General features: G+C 26.2%; 1 protein-coding gene across 1 annotated transcript in view; it reads left to right on the plus strand.

Moving 5' to 3' along the window:
- Positions 1 to 15,725: 15,725 nt before the first annotated feature.
- LOC107025647 (gamma-glutamyl peptidase 3-like) overlaps positions 15,726 to 16,973 on the plus strand; it is a 3,416-nt gene continuing 2,168 nt past the window's right edge. The window contains exons 1-2 of the mRNA XM_015226409.2: positions 15,726 to 16,114; positions 16,781 to 16,945. Of these exons, the coding sequence (XP_015081895.1) occupies positions 15,785 to 16,114; positions 16,781 to 16,945 (495 nt within the window). The 5' untranslated portion in view covers positions 15,726 to 15,784. The remainder of the gene's footprint in view (positions 16,115 to 16,780; positions 16,946 to 16,973) is intronic.

Genomic DNA, 16,973 nt, shown 5'->3' on the forward strand with positions numbered 1-16,973 from the left:
CCTACCCCCCAACCCCCCACCCCCAACAAGACAAACACCCTTGGGTCAATTTTTCCCAATTTTTTTTTCACTTTCACACCTTACATTGCCTCAAAAAGTCCAGTTCCCAATTTATCTAGATTTGCACAAGCAATCTCTGTCTTATTTTTTTTTTCTTTATTTACCCTTCATTTATTACAAATTTCCTTTTCTATCCTCCATAGATAATGATGCACATCTCAGATTCAAGAAAAGTGGTTCAACCAAAAAAAGAAAGAAATTACGATGGAGCGGTAAATATTTTTTTATTTTAATCAAAGGGGTCATACATTTGAACCAAAAATATATCGTTGTCATTGTTAAAGAGTATTTTATCTTTTAAATATTAAAATTTTTAATTTTAATTTAGTGAAGCTTTAATACAAATATCAAAGATCAGATAATAAATAAATAAATAAATGGGAGGTTCAAAATCTTGTTTTTTAAAATCATTTTTTTTTCCAATATGTTAACACTAATTCAAAATGTATATATATATTTTTTAATTAATGCAGCTTTTGAGTAGTCTATATTATATTTATAGTACAAGTTTTTTTTTTAATGAGAGATGACCTGACTCTACTGACTAAAAGGGCATCAATTTCAAGAAAAATTCAAAAAATATAAATGAATAAATATATTATATTGTATTTAGATAATTTTGTTTATTTATTATTTTTATTTTTATTTTATGTCATGCTTTTTAAAACGAATGATTAATTGAAAATAACTTTTCTACCTCATAAACATAGAAACATGATTTACATATATTTTATTTTTATTATATTCTACTCATTAAGCTATATCGAGTATGTTATTGTTATTTTTTAATTATTTTTTTATATTATTTATTTATTTATTTTTTCTCGAGACTATAAACAAAGCAAAATCCAAGAATTTGTGGCCTAACATTCATTTGTTGGAGCTAAACAAGATTGCTAATTAGCTACTTTTCCCAATAAATTTGGTTTTTGTTGACTCTTTTAGTATATTATAATAAGTGTTTGTGGGCCCAAAAGGTTTGAAAAATGATGGTTTATTTTTAAAAAAATCAAAATTTTACTTAATATTAAATATTTTTATTATAAAAATAAAATTACATTATTATCAAAATAATTATGAGTAACAATTCATTTAAAAAAAGTGAAATTAGTAGCTTGTGAAATAAGATAAAGCAACTTGATTCAACATATAAAAATACATGAATTAGTGTGAATAATTGTTTTGGTTGAATTTATATATTGGGATAAAAATAAAATACGCGAATAATTGTTTATTAATAATAATATATTTAGTATAATTCAGATAAAATGAACATAAATTCCCATGACGACTAAGAACAGGCAAATCCAAAATTTCACTTCGAATTTCGTACCTCAACATCCTGCCTACGGGTTCCCCCACCGACCCAGTGATCTCAGTTCTAATTTTATAGGATAACTAATTGTTTTAAATTCAATTGGTGAAACTCTTAAGACATTGATTCATCATCTTCTTTAAATTTCAAACTCCATAATAGTGATTATTTTATGAAATTTTAAACTCTTGAAGAGTGACTAGTGGACAAAAATATGTAGATAGAATACGATATAAACTTTAAATTTTGAATTCGAATTCAATTATTAATAAATGAGTTAAAAGTTGATAGGTAAAAATAATTTAAGAAGAGGTACATATTTTTCCTACCCCATTTGCAATTACTTACATCATGCCAGAACAGTATTTATAACTGATAGGCACATTTATTATGATGTGATTTTATTTACTATTTATTAGATTTCTGCCCATTAGGTCAAGGATTTAAAACTTGTCTCACTTAGGTCAAGTATTTTTCTAATATATGTATTATTGGAGAAATATTTTTTTGTTTGTATATAGTTTGAATTAAATTAAACAAGATTTTAATAAAAGGTATGTGTTACATTTTAGATAAATACCTACTATATTATAAGGAGAAAGAAAAATTAGAGTTTTATAAGATATAATACATATTTACCTGGTATGCATACTTTTCAGATCGATGATGATATATTTTTAAAAATGTTTTTTTAAGACAAAGTGAACAATTTATTATGGATATCAATGAGCTTAAGTTGTGATCACACTTCATTAAGAATGATTTATAATGTTGTTCAAGTCTTTATTAACTACTTGCTGATAAAAATTTCTAGACGCAGAGAGGGAAAGATGGTGAAAAAATATATAATGTGTATGCTACGCTCTCTCTCTCTATCAATTCATGAAGCTTAGGCAAGAGAAAAATGTAAACTATCGAACGACTTTATATCAGGTATAGTTTGTTAGGATAACTCATTAGTCATTACTTGATTTATTTAAATAAATGTGAACACAAATAAAATATATATATTAGAAATAAATTTTTAAAAATAGAGTTGAGATTTACTAAAATGAGGAAAACAACTATAGTTCTTTCTCTATGAAAAACATTAAAAGGTAAAAAAATTAAATGCTAGATCAATAATGTAAAAAAGAAAGGAAATAAATTAAATGCTAACTAATACCTAGATCAATTCTTATGCACCAAAATGGAACTCAAGAAAATGATTGAAGTAATTGATTATTTATGTTGTTCGAATTTTTAAAAAATGATGTTACATTCATAACAAGCTTTTTTAAAAAAAATTGTTAATACGCATTTATTAATATATCTTATGAAAAATTCGAAAAAATCTAAATAATTGTTATTCAATAATTATAAACCAAAATAGAACTCAAGAAAATGATAGAATCCTAAAGACTATAAAGCAAAGAACCCCATAAGGAGAAAGTTCAATATTTATTATAAATATAGACAAAAGAAGAACTAAATAATTATATATATATATATATATATATATACACATATATATATATATACACATATATATATATATACACATATATATATATATATATACATATATATATATATATATATATATATATATATAGATATCAATCATTTTCAGAACAGATATTTTCTCAGATCAAACCCTACTTTTCCTGTATTTGTATCTGTCCCATTTATCACTGCCATGTATAACATGGAGTGTTGCAAGTGAATTCAATTGAACTCTTCATTTTTAGTATAGAAGAAGATTTCGAGTTTGAGTTTTGAGAATGGATAATAAATTCATGTATATATGGATAGATTCAGATTATATGTTAACCGATTGATAAATTCGTATTATCGAAGGGATTGATTTAATTATTTTCAATCAAAAGTTTCGAGCTTAAGTTCTAAAAACGAAGAAATTCCTGATAGGGAGTATGAATATCCTTGTATATCGTCCTATGGGGGAAAACAGAAGTCTTGAATTTGAGTTTATGAGTTATTGATTGATCTTTTATACATAGTTTGTAAATCTCTTAAACTAAAAATATAGTGTTTTGGCCAAAGATATTGACAAAAGCGAAATCATAATTTTTTTTAATACATATATAGAGTATGTTTTTAATATAAAAAGTATAATTTTCGATAAAGAATATTTTACTAACCACCTTTAGTGTGGCTACACTACTAGGTTGTGCCATGTACCTAAACATTTTAGGCTCTAGCTCCGCCCCTACTACACGATACCCTATATATATTTTTTATTCATATATATTATAATAATTTTTGAGGAAGAGTGTTTACATACCCCTTCTTTGTTATATGTGGCTACACCACTAAAAAGGAGCTACTTGGTATTGTAAAATTCATAAATATACATCAAGCTTCAATCTTGAAACACGATATGAATCTAAATTAGTCGGTTCAGTAAATTCTGAATGCAGATGATTATACCAAAAACAAACACAACACAACATATATACACATACATATATAAAACTTGTAATGAAAAATCAGAAGAAAATATAAAAGAGAAATGAAGAGTACCTCTCAAATTTCCATTAATAGATGCAAAAAACTTGTGCATGGATCCATTAATACAAAATTTATTGTATGTTTGGTAACTAAGAAGAGAAATAGTACTAATAGGAGAAGTATATATATTGGTATATAAAGAAGAAAAAAAATTAATTAATTAATTAAAAAAATGAAAGGAAAATAATTAAAAGCAAAAGGGGTTGCATATCTTTAACACTTTACAATAGAATTGATTTTTTTTCTTCTTTTTCTTGAAAAATAAAATTGTGAAAGAGATTTCATTTTCAGCTTTTTCTTTTTGTTATTCTATGAAACTTTGGGATTTTAATATCCTTCTTTTTTTTTCCTCTAAAAAAACCTGGAGAAGAAAAAAAAAAAGCTGACAATTATAGTGGATTTGAGAGGCTTTTTGGTGAAAATGCTTTTTGCAGGAGAAAAAGTTGAGAAAAATGGAAAATTAATTTTAAAGAAAAATAATTTTGTGTGAAAATTAATATATTTTAACTACTTTATATATTATTAAGAATATAATTAAATAAATAAAAATATAATCTCTTAATAATATATTTTAAATTATTAAATAAGACAATCACACTTCAATATTATAATAGAGCAGAAAATTCTCGGAATTTAAATTTTACCACCATTCATTATACATGTCAACATGACTCAACATCGTATACTATCTTGTGTTTTTTTCTAAAAAAAATTATTATATAGTTCGGAAATAATTATTGTCTTCATTTTAAATTATGAATTATAATAATAATAATAACATATCGAATATAATGTGTATATAATTTTTCGATAATAGGAACTAATTATTATCAATACAAATGCAATGATGAAATATAAATGTTATTTGTACTTTCAATTACTCAATATTTGAAGGAAACACAAAGACAAAAAGAACAAAAGCATACAAAGGGTCAAACCTAATTTGGAATCTATAAATCTAAAACTAAAAGATACAAATTAAAAAAAATAGTTATCTCTTGGAAATAGAAAAAGCAATAATTCATTCATAAAGAAATAGAAAAAACAAAAAAATAAAAATAAAAGCAAAGATAGAAGAAAAAAAAAGTATTTGGGCCAAAAAGCCATTTCAGAACTTTTTATAATGAAACCAATTTCTTTTGGTTCTTCCAATCTTTTGTTGCTTTATAAATAATGAGTAGTAAAAGCAAAAAAATAAATAAAATTAATTTTGAAATTTATCGTTATTTTATCGCTAATTTAAGAATATATTATTAATTTATTATTGAGTAAGATAAAAAATGAATTTTAATATTTAACTATAAAAATTATCAGTTTTTATTCATGTCTTTTTTAGGGGAAATAGATAAAGGGATCCTTTTAAAAACAAATTTAAGGTTCACCTAAACTCAATAATTTTTCATGCGAAAAATATGATTCGATAATACGATGATTATATCGTCTTACGATTTAGAGATATCTATAAAGACAAAACAGAAATCCTCCATAAGTGGATATCTATAAATACTCGATCGTGAATTAAATTATTATTATATATTAATTGTTACAGAGATTCATAAATTTTAATTTTTGAATATATCTTTGAAATACTTTGCTATATTAATCATAAATTTTGATATTAAAATTTTAAGAGTAATTTTATAATATAAATACTATTTTAATCACACTAAATCATGCATTAGGATAATAAGTCAATTATGTTTTAGAAAAACAGCCGTTATATCTGACGTTAGTAGAGAAAATAATAATATAAAATTAAAAGACAAAAAGTAAATAATTAAAAGTGATATGAGTAATTGGTTAAAAAGATTATTTTGATATGATTAGACCATGTTATAGTTGATTTATTAGAGTTGTGACCATGTGTATTTTTCTCTTTTCCCTTTAGGTCACGTGAGCAACAGTCTTTGTAAGAATTTATTTTATTTGGGTGTTCGGTATCTGTTTTGAAATGTTGAATGATTCAATTCAATTTTTGAGTTCATAATGTTTAATCAGTATATAGTTTTTTTTATTATATATATATATATATATATATATATATATATATCGTTATTGTAGCTATATTGTATAATCACTATATACTTTCTATGACTTTCGGCAAGATAGATGTATAGTCACCGTATACTTCTATGACTTTTGACTATTATGTAAATAAGACATAATGTTAATAATAGTAAATTTATAGTTTTGTTGTATATAGTTTGAATTAACCCTTTGTATAATGTATGGGATAAACAATGCATATGGATGTACGTAAAATTTTGATACACAGATATATAGCATGTATACATTATTATACACTATGTATACAATATCGAATTCCATGAGATCCCTTAAATGAGAAAACCCCTTTTTATTTTAATTTTTTTTGCTTAAAATTCGAATTCAAAATTTTTAACTAAAATAAAAAGATTCGATCAATTCCGTAACCATTTAACAATGAAGAATAAATGTGGTTGTATATTTCATATTAGATAATCAATTTTTTTTATTTAGGTTCGATTTGATTTTACATTTTAAAAAAGTGATTAATATTTGGTTTGATTCAAAACCTAGAAAAAACCAAACCAACAAGCCTACATATATTTTATAATATAATATACATAATATATTATTTTAATAAAATAAAATAATTGAATATTTTATATATGTTTTCATCAAAAAAAAGTATTTATAATTCATATGTGAAAAGAAAAGAAAAAGTCTAGCAAAATGTCAATTCAAAGTCTAAAACCAAAATCAACAAATTAAACGAAAGCAACAATGACCAATTTTAATTTCTTGTTGTGAATAACGAGTGATTTATGGGTTGTTAGGTTATTTTTTATTTGCTAACTAATCTATTTCCTATAGAAACGGAAACAGTTCGTCCCATGGGAAAATGGTGAATTTTCAAGTGCAAACGAGTTCCAAAGGAGGTAAAGGTAGATTATACTGATTTTCGTGTGCTTTAGTCCATGAATCTTTTTTATTTGGAATTCCAAAATAAAATGGCTGAAATTATTCATGGACATCCATCCATTAAGACCTTAGAAATGGAACCAGTTCGTCTCGCAAAGAAAAATGGTGCATTTTCAAGTTTAAATGAGCAACAATGTAGGTAAAGACAAATTTTTCTGATTTTCGCGTGCTATATAGCCCATGAATTTTTTTTTATCCTAAAATCACGAAGCAGAATGACTGAAATTTTTCATCGACGTCCGTTAAGAACTAAGAAAGCGAACGGTTCGTCCCGTAGGAAAAATTGTGCATTTTCAAGTTCAAACATGTTCCAAAGAAGACAAAGGCAGATTTTACAGATTTTCATATGCTATATAGGCCATGAATTTTTTTGATCTGGATTTCCGAAATAAAATGACCAAAAATTTTCATGGACGTCCATTAAAAAATTAGAAAATAGAACAGTTCATTCCGTGGGGAAAATGGTTCATTTTCAAGTTAAAATGAGCCCAAAAGCAGGCAAAGGTATATTTTACCAATTTTCGTGTGCTATTACCTTTGGATTTTTTTGAATCGGAAATCTCAAAATAAACTGACCGAAATTTTTCATAAACGTCCGTTAAGATTTTAGAAATGAAACCAGCTCATCCCGAGGAGAAAAATGGTACATTTTTAAATTCAAAATAAGCCCAAAGTAGATAAAGTTAGATTTTATCGATTTTCGTGTGCTATTGCCTATAATTTTTTTTATTTGGAAATCCTCAAACAAAATGGACAAAAATTTTCATGGATGTTCGTTAAGAACTTAAAAATGGAACTAGTTCATCCCACGGGGATAACTAATGCATTTTCAAGTACAAACGAGCCCTAAAGCAGGCAAATGCAGATTTTATCGATTTTCGTGTGCTATAACCCATGAATTTTTCTATTCGAAAATCTCAAAAAAAAAAAAAAGGTCAAAATTATTCATGGACGTCTGTCAAAACCTTAAATATGGAACCAGTTCGTCCTTTGGGGAAAATGATACATTTTCAAGTTCAAACGAGCTCCAAAGCAAGCAAAGACAGATTTTACTGATTTTCGTGTGTTATAGCCTATGATTCTATTTTATCCGAAATCTCAAAATAATCTGGCCAAAATTTTTCATGTACGTTAAGACCTAAGAAATGGAATCATTGTGTCTCGCAAGGAAAATGATACATTTTCAAGTTCAAACGAGCCCTAAAGCAGGCAAAGACAGATTTTATCAACTTTCGTGTGTAACCCATGATTTTTTTTTTATCCAGTAATTCTGAAAAAAAATCGCCAAAGTTTTTCATGCACGCCTGTTAAGACCATAGAAATGAAACTAGTTCGTCCCTTGGAGATAAATGGTGCACTTTCAACTACAAACGAGTCTTAAAGATTTTCATGTGCTATATCCATGAATTCTTTTTAATGCGAAAATTTCAAAATAAAATGGAATTTTTTTTCATGAATGTTCTTTAAGACCTTATAAAAGGAACTAGTTCATTGCAGGGGGAAAAATGATGTATTTTTAAGTTCAAACAAGCCTCAAAGCAGACAAAGAAAGATTTTACCGATTTTCATGTGCTGTAGCCCATGAATTTTTTTGATTCAAAAATCTTCAAACAAAATACCAAAAATTTTCATGGATTTCTGTTAAGACCTTAGAAATGGAATCAATCCGTCCCGCTGGGAAATATGGGACATTTTAAAGTTAAAACGAGCCCCAAGTAGACAAAGACAAATTTTACTGATTCTCATGTGCTATAGCCCATTTATTTTTCTTGCTCCAAAAATCCTAAAACAAAATGGGCAAAATTTTTCATGCACATCTGATAAGACCTTAGAAATGGAACCATATAATCCCGTGGAAAAAAATGGTGTATTTTCAAGTTCAAAATAGTCCCAAAGCATGCAAAGACAGATTTTATCGATATTCGTGTGTTATAGCCCATGAATTTTTTTTTATTTGAAAATCTCGAAATAAAATGACTGAATTTTAATGGACGTCCATTAAGACCTTACAAATGGAACCACTTCGTCCCGGAGTTAAAAATGATACATTTCAAGTTCAAACAAGCCTCAAACCAGGCAAAGACATATTTTATTGATTTTCGTTTGCAATAGCCTATGAATTTTTTTTAATCCAGAAACCACTAAATAAAATGGCCGAAATTTTTCTTCAACGTCCGTTAATACCTAAGAAATGGAATCAATTTTTCTCGCGGGAAAAATGATGTTATTTCAAGTTCAAACGAGCTCTAAATCAGGCAAAGATAGATTTTACTAATTTTCGTGTGTTATAGCCCATGTATTTTTTAATCCAGAAATCCATAAACAAAATGACTGAAATTTGTCATGAAAATCCGTCAAGACCTTAGAAAAGCAACCAGTTCGTCCTGCAGGGATAAATGATGCATTTTCAAGTTCAAACGAGCTTCAAAGCAGGTAAAGACAGATTTTATCGATTTTCTCGATTTTCGTGTGCTATGATCCATGAATTTTTTTATTTGGAAATCTCGAAACAAAATGACTGAAATTTTCATGGACGTCCGTTAAGACCTTAGAAATGGAACTAGTTCGTTCCGGAGAAAAAATGGTGCATTTTCAAGTTCAAATGAGCCCCACAATAGGCAAAGACAGATTTTAGCGATTTTATTATGTTATAGCCCATGGATTTTTTTGATCCATAAAGCCCAAAAAGAAATTAGCCAAAAATTTTCATGGACGTCAGTTAAGATCTTAGAAATGAAACCAGTTCATCCCTCAGGGAAAATGATGCCTTTTTAACTTCAAACGATCCCCGATGAATGCAGAGGCAGGTTTTATCAATTTTCGTGTGTTATAGCCTGTAGATTTTTTATCCAAAATTGTAAAATGAATGGTCAAAATTATTCATGGACGTCCATTAAGACCTTAGAAATGGAACCAGTTCCATCGAGAAAAATGGTGCATTTTCAAGTTCAAACGAGTTCCAAAATAGGCAAACACAGATTTTACCGATTTTCATGTGTTATGGCCCATGAATTTTATTTGATCCGAAAATCCAGAAATATAATTGTCAAAAATTTTTATGGACGTTCGATAAGACATTTGAAAAAGAACCATTCGTATCGTGTGGAAAGAGTCCATACGAGCCCCAAAGTAGGCAAAGGTAAATTTTATCGATTTTCATGTGCTATAGCCCATGAATATTTTTTAATCAGAAATCCTGAAATAAAATGATCGAATTTTTTGTGTACGTCAGTTAAGACCTTAGAAATGAAACCAGTTCGTTCCGTGGGGGAAAATGGTGCATTTTTCAAATTCAAACGAGCCACAAAGCAGACAAAGGCAAATTTTATCGATTTTCTTGTGCTATATATAACCAATGGATTTTCTTTTATCCAGAAATCCTAAAAATAAAATGATCAAAATTTTTCATAAATGTCGGTTAAGACCTTATAAATGGAACCAGTTCGTCCCCCAAGGAAAAATGGTGCATTTTCAAGTTCAAACGAGCCCAAAGCAGTCAAAGGCAGTTTTGGCCGATTTTCGTGTGCAATAACCCATGGATTTTTTAATCAAAAATTCTTGAAATAAAATGACCAAATTTTTTTATAGATGTTCGTTAAGACCTTAGAAATGGAACAAGTTCGTGTCGCGGGAAAAACTAGTGCATTTTCAAGTTCATACAAGCCCCAAATTAGGCAAAAGCAGATTTTATTGATTCTCGTGTGCTATAGCACATGAATTTTTCTTGATCCGGAAATCCTGAAATAAAATTGCCAAAATTTTCCATTGACGTCTGTGAAGACCTTAGAAATGGAACCATTTCGTCTCGCGAGGAAATATGGTGCATTTTCAAGTTCAAACGAGCTTCAAAGCAGGCAAAGACTGATTTTAATGATTTTTGTGTGCTATAGCCTATGAATTTTGTATCGGAAAATCTAAAAATAAAATGGCCAAAATTTTTCATATATGTTTGTTATGACCTTAGAAAATTTAACTCTCGAAATTAAATTGTGCTACATAAATCAAAATTAAAACAAATTCACAAATTATTGATATATATTATCACTAAGGATCATGATAGAATGTATACGATTCTCTCACTATCTTTAAGCATATATTTTGGGTACAAGTCTCGTTAATGAAGAAGTCTTTGATTTTAGGAGTGTCTCTACAATAAATCCTATTCCTCATAAATCTTCAGTCATTTATGTCAATTCAATGAAATATAAATAGTGTTGGAGTCAAAATTTTCAGTAATATTTTTTTAAAAAAAAAGACATATATATAAAGAATTCAAGCAAATTCAATATTTATTATATAAATAATTATCTACAAACAATTTTTCATCAAAGAGGTTAACCTTTTTTCACTCGCTTAGCTCCGCCTCTGAATACTAAATGATAATAAAATTCTCATTATTATTTAGTTTGCTTATTATAGATATTATAATATTATTTTCCCCCTGTTTTTATTATATTGTTAACAATATAATAACATTCAATGTACCTAGACATCTTTATTGGCAAAAGAAGACCATGCAATATAACCAAAATTTATTTATTTTTTTTGTAAAAAAAGTCAAGTCATGGACCCTTAGAAATCTAGGATAATTGACCATAAATATGAAAATGGCACATTAAATGTTATTCACGACTTGACCCAAAAAAAAAAAAAAGAATTTAGTTGTGTAGACAAATTACTAACTGCCTAATAAAATCTTTCATTTTAGTATTTTAATTATTACTTCCCAAGTCAACAACAAGGACATCGTAATTAATGTAATTTTACGAGTGAGATTTATGAAAAATAGAGTGTATTCATATTTTATTATTTTATTTTAATTTAGAGATAAAAAAAAAACTATTTTCGATAGTGTCTAATTGTCTATTACAATGAATATTGTGGTGATAAAATGATAATATTATTCTATCTTTAACTAAAGATTACAATTTTAAGCTACTTCACTTTTGCTACATAACACATCTTTCTCCAAAGTGAAATTTTTCGTAAATTTTAATGAATTACGAATATCGAATATCAAATGAAAAAATAGACGAAAAATATTATAATTGTTTATAATGGAATGTATTGCATATGAAAGAATTGAACCTTTCAATAGAATATTTTGACCGTTACAACATATAAGTAAATGAGTAGTAGGTAATCATACAAAGATAGTTGTATAATTTATTTATCGATTTCTTGTGTTATTTTTTCTCAATCTCTTAATATAAAAAAAATCATATAACTAAAGTCTAAAATAGTATTTATAATAAACTATATCCCTCGTTAAGTATTACATCTAAATTTCATTTTTCAAGCAATTCTCTTCTTAGATTTTCAACTTTGACTATGTCAATCGATCAATAAAATATAATTAAACGATACGATTATTGTAAAAACACAAATTTGTGACGGATAACATATGAAGAGTTTATCAATCGCTAAATTCTATGATGAAATTTATCTCTTCCATCACAAATTTTTTGCAGTGCTCCAATTTATAATAACAATAACATATTCAGTAAATATTTACAAGTGATCGGGGTTTGACGATGATAAAGTGTACGCAAACCTTATCTTGCATTATTGTGATAGAGGAATTTTTTTAAAAAAGACACTCGACTTAAATTATACTTATCAGAACAATAATTCCAAATATTGTAACAAAAAGAAGTCAACTATTATTTTGATTTTTGAATACGTATAAACAAAAAAATATAATCAATTATACTGAAATAAATTTATTTTTATGAAAAATAACGATTACGAATTTCCATTATCAATCATGACCCATTCACAAAGAGAAAAAAAAGGACAAATAGAAAGAATTGACTTGAGTGAGAAATTAGTAATTGGTTGTTCTAAACCAACCGGCATTTATATCTTTGTCCAAATTGGTAGAGTCCAATATATTGGTCAATTATATTTATATTTATTATTTCACAAATAAAAAAGTTTATAAATTTGGCTATTAATTTCATTTTAATTTACTATGATTAATTTATATTGTGTATAATACAAAAATCGAGAGACAAAGGCATGAATTGAACTCTATAAATTTTGAATTCTACAACACAATCTAATCAATTATGCTAGTAACTAATTAAATTCAAAATTATTTTTTTTATACATATTTAATATTTTTTTTAATCAGAATACAAGGTTTAAATCAAATATAGTTAAATCGAATATGTTATACAAGATATTAATATTTTTCTCGAATATAACATAAATGATGAATTATTATTTTTTTGTGCTTTAAATTTTCTTAGTAAAAAGAATAATTTTGCATTTAATAGCCTATTAAATGTGAAAATAGTTGTATTTGGTACAAAGTTGGTAGTTGATAATTGATAAAGACAACACAATCTAGTACAAGTCAATTAATAGGAATAATAATTAATTAAAAGATGTATATATTATTCTAAATTTCTATGGAATTTCTTAAAGGACTTATTCAACAAATTGCACATGAAGAATTAAAAAGAATAACATTAAGAATTTTATAGTACAAATGTTATGTTTGTGTCTTATTTATGTAACAAGAAGTCGTTTTCTTTTTATTCTTTCAATTAAATTCATGATAGAGGCAATGGAAATATGAATAAATCAAAATAAATTATTATTCTCTATGTGTCAATTTATATGGTATTTTTTGAATTTTGATATTTAAAATAAGATTTTTATTGATTGTAATCTTTTTTAATTAAATATCATAAATTATCAATTATTTCGATTCATAGTATTTTTTGTGTAGTTTTTACATATGTAATTTTTATTTTACAAAGTCAATAATTTCATGTACAAATTCACATTCATAAACAGTTTAACTCTCGTAAACCAAACAGTGATACATAAACTCTAAAAACACGAAAACGATGTCGGTCTTTTTAAAATATAATTAGTATTATTAAATATATCCTCACCAACAAAGCCACAAAATTTTAGCTAAAACATAGCTTCTGACAAGTATTTTAAAAATTCATGTACTAATACACACGAAAATTGATTTTTTTATATATATATATATATATATATATATACATATATATAAAATTAAAATTTTGTTTCGTCAAAACTAAGTACTGCATTGTTGAACTTCCTTCGATATATGTGTGAATTTTCCTTTAATCAATATGACCAAGTCCACCAGTACACGAATCATGATCTATCTTTAATTAAATATTTCGAATTCAAACTGTTGAAAATAATTTTTTTTTTATTAAAGTATTCGCTCAAAATAAATCTTACAATACATGAATCCAAATTTAATCAGGTCCAAATACTCTATTCTTTCTTCGGACAATGCTACTAAAAAGGATATTAACTTCTTAAAGTATCTTATATACATAGGCGAAAACAAGAGAAGGGGTCAAATTTATCTCGACTACAACAAGAGTAAGAATACAAATTTTCGTAAGGCGTAAATCAATTACTAGGAATCAATTCACTTCTAGCATGAATAAGTGTTAGAAGAATGTTGAAATTATGTGGGGCGGATTTATACGGTGTAAGAGCAAAAATAAAAAATTATGCTATCAAAAGCATTGCGGGGTGGAGCGGGCCAAAATCTGTACAGATTAGTATGGGTTTGCCCCACATCCATCCCGTTATCATCTTTGAATTTAATCAACTATAAACGAGTAATTCTAAGATATCGATTAAAAAATTAGGAGGAAAAGAAAACAACAATATGACCAAGTCCAATAAGGAATTATGCTCTATTTTTATAATAATTAATCTTTTTTTAAGAAAAATTAATCATATTGATCCATAAATAAAATAGTAAGAAATTTTGTGGAAAAATCTATTGACTTTCTTCATGGTTTATTTAATTAGTTTCTTTTGAAACTATATGTTTACAATAAACTACGTAACGTTGCAATATGGGGTTTAATTTTTTAATACAAACCTTAAATTTACATATAAAAAGATCACTACAAATATAATAAATAATACGTATGAACAAAACATATTAAAATACAATAAGACCTAATCTCTCATAACTATATTTCCATACAACGGATAATATTTTTATTGGAATCGATCACTTTTTATGTTATGGTATATTATAAATGTATTTTATTAATAGCGTAATTGAAATTTTTACTAAAAAGTGTCAGAATATAAAAAATGTAAACTCATGAAGAAGTTAAAGAGTGTCAATATATTGTAGTACATACATAAAAAGAATATATTTTTTACCTAGCTACTATTGTAATAATAATAATTCAGAATTAGAATAGGAAATTTTGTTTGTTGAATTTTTTATTAAAGAATATCAAAATATAAAAAAATAAATTTACAAAAAAGTTAAAAGGTGTCAATATATTATAATTCATACATAAAAAGAAGAGTAATTAATTACTGCGCTACTATAGGAATAATAATTCAAAATCAAAGTAGGAACCCCAAATTTTTTTAGGGTTTGATATTTGTGAAATATTTATTACAGAGTGTTAAAATATAAAAAAGTAATTTTACGAAAAGTCAAAAAGTGTCCATATATGGTAATATATACATAAAGATTTTATCTAGCTACAATTGGAATAATAATTAAAGTTATATTATGAAATCAAATTTGTTTAGGTTTTCGTATTAATTTAATTTATGTCTAAAAATAGAATAGTTAGTCTAAATAATATAAAAAATAAGTTTTCTAATCCTAGTTAAATTAGGTTTTGCATTATATTATATATAGAGGTGTTACATATAACTATTTTCTTTAGTAGTTTTACATGGTCAACTTTTATAACTTTCATTTGCTAATTATTTAATTCCTTAATTACTTATATTTAATTAATCACATCAAAACGCGTAGTTATTCTTTTTTTTTTCTTCTATAAATACAACCATTTATCTACACTCTCTCAAACACAAACCAACAACTAGAAAAAAAATCCATTTTTCACTAATAGTGACAAATTTATATTTTTCTTCAAAAAAATAATTATGAAGATTGAAGGTGGAAAAGTGAAGAAATATGCTTTATTATTAGCTGCAAAAGATTCAGAATATGTGAAAAAAATGTATGGAGGATATTTTAATGTATTTGTTGAGGCATTTGGTGATGAAGAATTTGGAGAAAAATGGGATTTATTTAGAGTTGTTGATGATGAATTTCCAGAAATGGATCAACTTATTAATTATGATGGATTTGTAATTAGTGGAAGTCCATTTGATGCATATGGGAATGAGCATTGGATTCTCAAACTTTGTATACTTTTGCAAAATTTGTATTTCATGCAAAAGAAAGTTCTTGGTATTTGCTTTGGACATCAGGTTTGTTTATTCGTTTTAACTTTTATATACTGACAGTACTATAAAAACATTATCAAAACATTTAAAAGATAATTACATATGTTATATTATATATGTAATTGAAGAGATTAATACTCTTAAAAATAAAACAGATAATCTTTTTAACACTAACTAAAAAATGAGTATGTATTATTAAGATGAAATTCATGCGAATTTGACTCGTTGATAAAAGGTTTTGAAGAGTAACATTTAGATGGGACGTCAGTCGAAAATCAACATTTTATATTAATGGATTGAGGATGGTATTTTCTGAAAAGGTCAACTTGGTGCATGAAGTCATTCCAAGATCATGCAAGGTTTAGGAAAGGGTTGCTGGCGTAAACGATTTATCTAAATGTAATTTTATAACGGGATAATTTTATCGTTACTTCAAGTCTTGATCTTTCAAAGATATTTTCTAGGAATTAAAAAAAATCATCCAACAAGTTGGGTAAAGTACAAATACCGAAGTGCAAAAGGACATTATATAGCACTTGCTAAAGTACTACTTGCATATTCTTATTCTAAAAGGGTGACTTTTTCTTTTATATTTGGTTGATTCTTGTTTTTATTTTTTCAAAATAAAAAGAGGATTTTGGATATATATCTAACATTATTTTACTAAATATTTTTATATCCATATTATAGGTTTTGTGTAGAGCTTTGGGAGGAAAAGTTGGAAAAGCTAACAATGGATGGGACATTGGACTAAGAAAATTGAACATTGTGAAGGACTTCTCAACACATAGCTTCCTTAAAGATTTGGATGAAATCCCACTAGCACTTTCAATTATTGAGTGCCACCAAGATGAGGTAATATATATATATATATATATATATA

The sequence above is a fragment of the Solanum pennellii genome, chromosome 7 (genome assembly GCF_001406875.1).
Source record: "Solanum pennellii chromosome 7, SPENNV200".
NCBI lineage: Eukaryota > Viridiplantae > Streptophyta > Magnoliopsida > Solanales > Solanaceae > Solanum > Solanum pennellii.